Source organism: Triticum dicoccoides, chromosome 5B (genome assembly GCF_002162155.2).
Source record: "Triticum dicoccoides isolate Atlit2015 ecotype Zavitan chromosome 5B, WEW_v2.0, whole genome shotgun sequence".
In the NCBI taxonomy this organism is placed as follows: domain Eukaryota; kingdom Viridiplantae; phylum Streptophyta; class Magnoliopsida; order Poales; family Poaceae; genus Triticum; species Triticum dicoccoides.
Genome location: NC_041389.1, coordinates 22,285,125 through 22,293,593, shown reverse-complemented (window position 1 = coordinate 22,293,593; position 8,469 = coordinate 22,285,125). Strand labels below are relative to the sequence as shown.

The following is an 8,469-nucleotide window of genomic DNA, read 5'->3' as shown; positions in this document are numbered from 1 at the left end:
AGAGTTTGTTTACTGAAGCTTGGCAATAACATTACTAAATGAAGGTACTCGGATGATCTTACCTTGTGGCTCTTTTTTCTTTTTGCTTGACCACAGTATCTTCTCATTTCTTCTGCCATAATCAAATATTATTCTACAGAGCTTGTCAAAGAAATAAACCATGGGCTAATGGAAAGTATACGAATGCCTATATACTGAGCAGATCGGGAAATTTACCCTTGAAGAGATTAGGGTCTGTTTACTTAAGCTTGGCACCACAACATTACTAAATTAGAAATAAGACAAATGGTGGATCTGGTTTGTCATTCTCAATCTTTTCTATTACTAATAATTTTCGATAATTATTAATTGTGGAATAGCTACCAGTGCATCTGTAATGAATCATCAATTGCCATGAAATTACTAATAATGGTCAGGACCTTGAATTTCCTGCCATAAGGCGTTAATTTCTTTTATGGTGGCTACTTATGCTATTTTCATTAGAGAGGATGCTTCATGCAGTGGCGGAGCTAGAGGGTGGACAGGGTGGGATGTGCTACATATGCCTTCACATATCACCTACACCAGCAATGATAATATATGTTCCACACAGAATATGTGTGAACAACATGAACGGAGTAGATATGTGACTGCGCTTAGTAGAAAGCAATGTCCATTTCTTTAGAACGATTCCCTCCTCAAGTCTCCCTAGATACTCTATGTTCCTGTGTCTATTCGTTTCTTACTACTATCATTAAATAAAATCTATAGATAGAATTGCCCAAGTACAATTTATGTTTCAGTTATGGTTTATGCACCTTGGTCTTGTTCTGAACTTTCAAGCGATAGAGGCATAGTATGTTTTGTAAGAAAAGGGATTGTCATCATAAAATTTCTTGACACCTAATGTTATGTACTTTGACACCTATGGTAATTACTCTTGAAGGAGGATTAATTTTTCCTGATGCTTATATTCAGTTAGACAAATCTTCAACTCTCTCTCTCTCTCTCTCTCTCTCTCTCTCTCTCTCTATATATATATATATATATATATATATATATATAGGGGTTGACTATTCGTCACCCAGGGTGAGGAATTCTTATTCCTCACCCCAGCCCATCCCACGTCCAGAAAACGTAACACTTGAGGTAAGATTACTCCGGAAAGGAAGGAAACCATTCCTCGACTGGACAAAAGAGAGCACAGTAATCTTACATTATGCATGCCACTAAGTTACTTCCTGTGAGAAACTATTATCGCGCCGCCGTAAGAAACAAAGGTTTGACGTAAATATTCGTCATGCATGCTAAGTAAGTTGCCATAAGGAAAAATAGGCTCGCAAGGTAATTTTACCTCAGTGTTAAACTACCTCTATGTGCACGAGCTGCGTCGCATGATACTCAGTTTCTTCAAAAGATCTTTTCTGCTCCTAGAGAAACAACGAGATAGAGACTGAAAAAAAAATGGACAATGTGTTACGATAGGAACTTAGTGAATCCTTACTGTCGTAATAAAGGAGCTACATAATTCTCATATGTAGGTCAGGATGTTTACTGAAATAAAATGCTCCCTCAGTCCCGTAATGTAAGACGGTTTTTTCTTTTTTGACACTAGAGGGAGTACCGGAGTAGTAGATTACTTACAAGGCAAGTAGATTTAAAGAAAATGTAATACATTTGACTGAACCAAATACGTGAATTGTACATAAAGATAGAGAGATTAATCCCATGAAGCCTACATGCACACGAAAAAAAGTATGCTTTCTCAAGCCTATGTACTACTTACAAGCATAGAGTTCTGTAGGTTCAGGCGATCAGCAATCAAGGTTCTGGAGATGTTGGACATCTGGTTGAAGCCTGATTTCTTTGTTGTGCGTGGGAGTTGTTTAATAGCAACATCAGATGGAAAAATTGCCTCCGGAAGTCACAAGTTGCAAGTTAAATAGTAACAAAACTTTATTCTTGGGATGAACTCACAGAAAGAATTTGGAAGCAAAATCAAATTTCCTTTACTTGCTAATTTTGGTCTACACAAGAGAAAATTAAACCAATATACTGTATTTTTTTTCTATTTTCCTTTACCAGGCCTTCATTGGCATGTCTACATGAACCTACAAGAAGCACGTCCAAAACGGGGCTGCTAGTGCTTGTTTGCTAAAGAAATGTGAAGCATGATTCAGGAACAAAATCACTCTTTTCATTCCTCTGAACCTCAATTTTAGAGTGTGGAATAGTAGCCCACTCTGCCACGCCCCGCTACGTCCGTGAGTCACCTCCTCTCTGTTTGCCCGTTGTTGGTTGATTTCGGGGCCACAATGGGGTTCCAGCCACCTTCCGTGGCCTCTGTCGGCAATCTGCCAGATGTTGCTCATCTCGCCGTCGACATTCTTCCTGCTGTGTTGCTGGTGCATTTGGGGGCATTAGAAGTTCAGAACGATGTCGTGTTCCTAAGCAAATGGAGTTACAAAGTGTTAAATACAAGAACACAAACACAGGTAAGCAAATATAGTAAAGTCTAGAAAACATAACAAAAGGCTCAAGCCTTGAGTCATAAAAAGCAAAGGTAGTTCACTGGTACCAGCTCTTACAGGACTCCTGAAGATAACATACCAAGTGCAAAAGCCGCTGCAGAACTCCTCATGTGGCAAAACACAACTAATAGCCCAGGAAAGTGACACAACACACGCACCTAGAAACAATAGGAAATATTGCATCAGAACTCGTAGCTATTGCAATGATCTCAAGAGGAACATTGACGAGCATGCTTTTTTAATTGACTAGAAAGCAACAGAATTATCTGAAGTTATTTCCAACATCCAGAACAGAGTCACTTCTCAAAATAACAAGTTGTAATGAGTGAGAGAAAAAAATGCTTAACTACAATTAGAGATCAAAGAAAAATAAGAGGAGAGTTCAACAATGCACAGGAGCTTTACGTAAACCTGTTCTGGCAGATTGTTCTGCCTCGCTTTTTTGAGCGAACCAGGCTAGACTAGCGATTTGAGAAGAGCATGACAAAGCAATTGAGGAATAGCATGGCAAAGTGAAACATAGGTGCAAGTTAATTGGAAATTTAGAAGAGATAGCATCAGTTTTGGGGTTGCGCACCTCATCCCGTGCACTCGCACCCAACCAAACTTCAATCTAAACATTACAGAATGCCGTCATGAAGCAGCGCAAGCTCGGCCACACACTGCAGCGCCGCCACGATCACCCATCACGGCTCCACCGCGACGACCCCGCAGGACGCCGCCCAAGACCTAGGCAGACGCCACAGAATACTCTGTCCCAGCGGCCCAGCAACAACGCTGCCGAGAGCACGCCGCCCCGCCAGCCAGCCAATCGATTAATTCGGTCCGAGCCAAAACAATGAGAACCACACCGCCGTCTCCTGCGTGTGCATCGCCGCCGATACTCACAAACCGTTCGAAGGGACAACTCAGAAAAAAGATGGGTAAGTGGGGGCAGATTCGACTCAACGATAAACGTAATTACTTCCAACCCGATGTAATTTTACAACGTGGAATCGGTGGCCTCTTTACCTCAAACGCAAAACGATAGTCTGAGTCAGTCGATCGACCAGGGTGAAGAACTCTTCGCCCTGGGTTATTAATAGACTTTCTCACTACTCCATGTAAATTTAGTAACCTCTGAATCGTTGCTGACAATCTAGTAAATCACATGCACAAGGACCATATCACTACTCCATTTGCTGAGCTTAAACTGAAAAACATATCGGCCGCCTAGAAGAAGAAACAAACTGTAAAATTCAATAACTAGCAGAAGGATAGAATGGCAGTCATAGTTCTTTGCTTCCACGCATACCCATTTCCAAATACCAACTAGAGCTGAAATTATATTAGTGACTCAAGTAAAAAAATAGGCCATCCTACGTGCTTGTTAGTATACCATTAACTACAACAGAAATCACATTGGGGGCTTGGTAGGTTCTTGTCAGTACACCATTTTCTCTTCATGCATAGCATTTTGGAAATATTTTGGAACTAGTTACTGTTAAAGTGAGTTATTCACACAAAAATTATTACAGCCTCAGTGATATATGAACTACAGAATTGAGAAAAGATTTAAAATAAGTTTGAGTGAATGCTTTAAATCGGCAGAAGTGCAAACAAAATTGAATTAGCATTCGAGAATCAAATTCATTACTGCAGTGGGCATTCGCCATTTCAAATCATAACGCCCTCCGGGATAGAACAATATGTACAATATTCGCGTAAAGTCTGATGAAATGTTTAACTTTCGGGGAAATGTATTTGTTTTCTTCTTTTGATACATGAATTTGTTTGGTCCATATGTTTGATGATGTGACAGTGAAAGGTAGCAGAAAAGTAGTCATAGCAGAGCAGTACAAGCTGGTAGCTCTCCATTATCTAGTTACATAAGTGTGGAAATGGTTATCTAACAAGCCGTGGCACAAACACTGACGTGTGAAAGAAAAACAAACAAATAGTCATGCACAAATTAACCAAATCAAGTTATCAATAAGAAAAAACACATCAATGCAACGTGATGCAGTGACTGCATTGTACAGAGGTAGTGCTTCTATTGCACTGGCGGAGCATCGTGGAGACCAAACGCGGCCACGACCCTCCCCCCTCCCCCTTTTGATTGTGAAAACAAATTTTTACTTGGTATTTTCGTCACTCAAGCACAGCCAATCAGCAGATAGAGCCCATGTGCAGCACATATCTGTCGATCACGCGATTGAGAAATCACAACCTCCTCGTCTGTGAGTCCGTCGCCTCTAGCATCCGCATCGGCCTCCGTCGACCAGATAGCTTACCCTGAGTCCTGACCTCCTCCTCAAGAGCTCAATCCCCTGGTAACCTCTTCACGGCTCATAGCCGGCGGTCGGGAGTGGCCGCACGAGGCACACCCAATCTGCCTGCCCACACCAGCACAGTGCACGCCCACGCCCGAGGCTCCTCCTTCTTCCCTGCTTCTCAGAAGTTGGATCCGCAGTGTCTCGCCTATGCCGTCAGTACATGCCAGCACGCCATGCACAACGCTATCGCCCTGGACCCTTCCTTGGTTTTGGTTAGTTATGTTCAGTACACTGTGTCATATTTCTGATTAGTGCAAATGCTCAAGTTGATTGATTGAAATTTTGATGTCCACCCCCAGTACTGAGCACTCCATCGATTAATTGATCAAAATTTTGATGCGTTGTGAATCTTTCATTTAGTAGCATAGGGGAAACAACAGATGATGCAGGCATTTTTTTAGAAAAAAAATAGAGGGTGAGGAAATTGTTGAATCTCCTTCGGCTACTGCTCCTAATGATCTAGCATTTGTGGTGCGAGGTTTTTTCTGATGGACAACCGATTACCACTCTGCTTCTTTTACCCTGATGAAAGATTAATTTAGCTCGCTACTGACCAGAGGAAGTGAGGATGAAACACGTACAGTATGAGGGATCTTTTTTCTGTACGACAGAATGATGGCTCTTGTTCTGGCCGAACCCAAAATTTTGCACTTGAGATCAACGAGGACGTCGCCAACGGGAGTTCCACCTCTTCCCATTGTGCCGCGTCAACGCGAGGAGCAGCTTCTTGGGCAACCCGGTATTCTTTCTTGGTCTCCTTCCTCTTCATTTGCCCCGCTCCTAAAAAATCAAGAACCCTAACCCTAAAAATTCAGAAATTAATGGATGGGGAAAAGCAGAGGAAGAGGAGGAGGGAGGCTTTACTGGCGAGAAAACCAATGGCGGTGGAGAGGGACGCCGGAGAAGGACGTTGTCGCCGCGGATCTCGCGCCGCATCGGTGCAATTCCCACTTTGCCTCTTGGTCTCTATCGCGTGAGAGAGGGAAATATGGAGTACTGCTTGGAACCAGTCGGATCCGATTAGCAGATAACGCAACCTGAGGTTTGCTAGCTCCTAAACGGTTAGCAAATAAAATTACCTCGATGCCAAGGTAATTTTACCTCGAGGAAAATAAAAGAAAAAACAATCGTGAGCGAAGACCAACGTAAAGTTACCTCGAGGAGGGACAATTCTGGTCATCGTGGGGTGCGATTCGAGAGAATCCCAGTATTCTGGCTCGATCGTTCGACTGGGGTGAAGAATTACTTATTCTTCACCCAGGGTCCTAAATAGACGTTCTATATATTTTCATCACAAATCTGCATGCAAAACTACATATTTTCATCACAAATCTGCCAAGGGCAATGCCATGAAGTTGTCTTCCTGTGACTATGACGTGGATTTAATTTTGCTTTTTGGTCCATTTAATTGTGAAGATAAAGTCATACCATTCTATTGGATAGATGAATGAGAAAATGTCCGCCACTAAGGTTTATACTGGGGTCCATGCCATGATCATGCCAAAGGAGACTCGATGGAACTTTTATTTTGCACTTCCATTTCAAAATAATTAGGAACCCCATGTTCTACATAATTTTCTAACACTATCAAACAACATTTAAAATGGACGGGTGCGGCAACGCGCGCCATCCATGATCTAGTGAAGGCTTACGGTAAAGCATGAGATCGCCGTCCTCCAGCACCGGGATCTCACTGAAGGACTGCAGAATTGTCGGACGGGAACAGGGTTAGTAGTTGAGCACGCAAACGCGGTTGACCACTCTGTTTCTTGCTTCCAAGAGACGCGTAGGCAGGGCAGAAGAAGTCGGATCTTGAAGAGATTATAGGATAGGATAGCAGACGTACGTTTCTGGCGAGGTGCTCCGGCCGCCGGTGGTCGCCGCCGTTCCGGCTCATGGACACGAGCTCGTACTCGGCGCCGGCCTCCTCCAGGCAGACGAGGACCCGCGCCATCCATGGCGACACCGCCCAGCCGTACACCTTCATAGGCGCCATCCCTTCTTCTTCTTCTCCCTCTGTGCTTGCAGTGCACCACTATGCGTCCATTTATGTACGTAGTTCATCATCGAGCACTAGTACTACTGTTGTTCATTTAGCACGCCGGCAGTCCAATCCAAATCCAAAACAATATTCAAGGTATGTATACAGTCAAACCTGAGTTTTTTAGGCGACGCCGATCGTCACTGCTTGCGTGCGCAAGCGCAATGCAATCCATGGGTACGTACGTAGTAGGTAAGCAAAATTGTGCTAGGATCATTGTGCTAAAATAATTGGAGGCTGTTGGAATTTTTTTCTCTGAACCAAATACAGTAACGAAATTTGCAAGGATTGCTTCAACATCCACTTTGTGAGGCGCAACGCAACCACCAGCGGCCCTACAGTTGTGACTTTGCGTCGACGGCTGAAAGGATGGATGCACTTGCGTGGTCGAGGATGAAGGCCGTGCGTGCCTTGGCCATGACCCAACTCCATATCGCACGAGTGCTGACTACTTACTGAATACAAACATCCTACTTGTAAGAAATCTATTCGATCGAGGAAGCCCTCCTGCCATTCATCCACGTGAACAAGCCACCAACTAACCACTGCTCACGCCAGCCTAGCAATAGTACTACAAGACGATGAAATTAATTTGGTCCGAGATATAAAAAGCCATGTAAATGTAGTCTTTTTTACAAGATCTAACTCACAGTTAATATCCTAATTCCCCTAAATTAACCAAACAAATATTAATGTTTCATAAAAAGATCCTAGATATAACTGTAACCTGTAACTAGTTGTGCACAACCTTAGGGTGCCCCTGCCTATAAATAGTTAGACATCCTGCAGGCTGTCTCCAAATAGTATTGTGGGCCGCAGACAAAATTACCCCAGCTTACCATCTCTCTCCATCCATAGATCCATGAGGCCACCGTCGGCTCTTGTGGTCGTAGCCGCCGTTGCTCTCGTGTTGTTCGGTGTCGACGCGACCGTGGAAACAACCTGCTAGGCGGCGGCTGACAAGGATGCTCATGTCCTCTACAATTTCTGCACGACGGAGTTGAGAAAGCACATCCGGAGCTCCGACATAGACACATGGGGCCTGGCCAAGATAGCGGCTAACATGGGCGTCAACAACGCCTATGGCGCCATCCACGACATTGAGCGCCTGCTAGTGAAGCCGGACACGGATGCCAAGACGAAGGTGGCCCTTGGGCAATGCCAAGGGTTGCACGTCAACATGAAGTTCGCGTTTGCCGGAGCCTACGATGAGATCAACGGCCGGAATTACGCCATGGGGAAGGAGGAGGCAGCAAAGGCCGTCTCCCTGGCGCACCAGTGCGACGATGCCTTTGTGAAGGCCGCCGTCCCATCGCCTCTCAAGCAACGTAGCCTCTACTCCTTGCAGATAGCGATCGTCTGCACAACCATCACTAACCTTATCAAGTGATGAATAGCATCATGGATCCAAATTGTGGGAGAGTTTAGAGGTCGGATCAAACTTGTAGCGATTACTACTTGAACCTTTGTAAGGTACATGCAAGGAATACAACATGTTTTCATTAGTTGTGGGTTTAATTACATGCCAAATAGAGTTCTCAATGCATCTTGATGGGCGCATTAAATTTCGCATACCCTTTCAATGTGCTATTTTTATTTTGCT

General features: G+C 43.9%; 1 protein-coding gene across 10 annotated transcripts; it reads right to left on the bottom strand.

Annotated features, from left to right (window-relative positions):
* Positions 1 to 1,962: 1,962 nt before the first annotated feature.
* On the bottom strand, positions 1,963 to 6,938 carry LOC119307123 (glutathione S-transferase 4-like). 10 transcript variants are annotated; one of them, XR_005149157.1, is made up of 6 exons: positions 6,672 to 6,932; positions 6,478 to 6,526; positions 5,690 to 5,821; positions 5,407 to 5,605; positions 2,558 to 2,668; positions 1,963 to 2,426 (listed from the first exon to the last, which is right to left on the bottom strand). XR_005149157.1 is itself a non-coding variant. In XM_037583220.1 (6 exons), the coding sequence occupies exons 1-5, from the start codon at positions 6,819 to 6,821 to the stop codon at positions 2,635 to 2,637; spliced, it is 564 nt and encodes a 187-aa protein (XP_037439117.1). In that variant the 5' UTR covers positions 6,822 to 6,930; the 3' UTR covers positions 1,963 to 2,426; positions 2,590 to 2,634. The 10 variants fall into 10 exon arrangements, 4 of the variants coding, with proteins under 4 accessions (XP_037439117.1, XP_037439120.1, XP_037439118.1 ...); XR_005149161.1 differs by having other exon boundaries at positions 2,590 to 2,668; positions 5,690 to 5,879; positions 5,981 to 6,526; positions 6,672 to 6,739; XR_005149160.1 differs by having other exon boundaries at positions 2,590 to 2,668; positions 5,690 to 5,862; positions 5,981 to 6,526; positions 6,672 to 6,739.
* Between the last annotated feature and the right edge of the window lie 1,531 nt (positions 6,939 to 8,469).

Bases quoted from the DNA above. Each gene is read 5' to 3' on its own strand.
- LOC119307123 (XM_037583220.1), bottom strand. From the start codon at position 6,821: ATGGCGCCTATGAAGGTGTACGGCTGGGCGGTGTCGCCATGGATGGCG. The intron at 6,527-6,671 runs GTACGTCTGCTA...ACAATTCTGCAG, and splicing joins CGGAGCACCTCGCCAGAAAC to TCCTTCAGTGAGATCCCGGT. The intron at 5,822-6,477 runs GTAAGCCTTCAC...GGTTCCAAGCAG, and splicing joins CGGCGATCTCATGCTTTACC to TACTCCATATTTCCCTCTCT.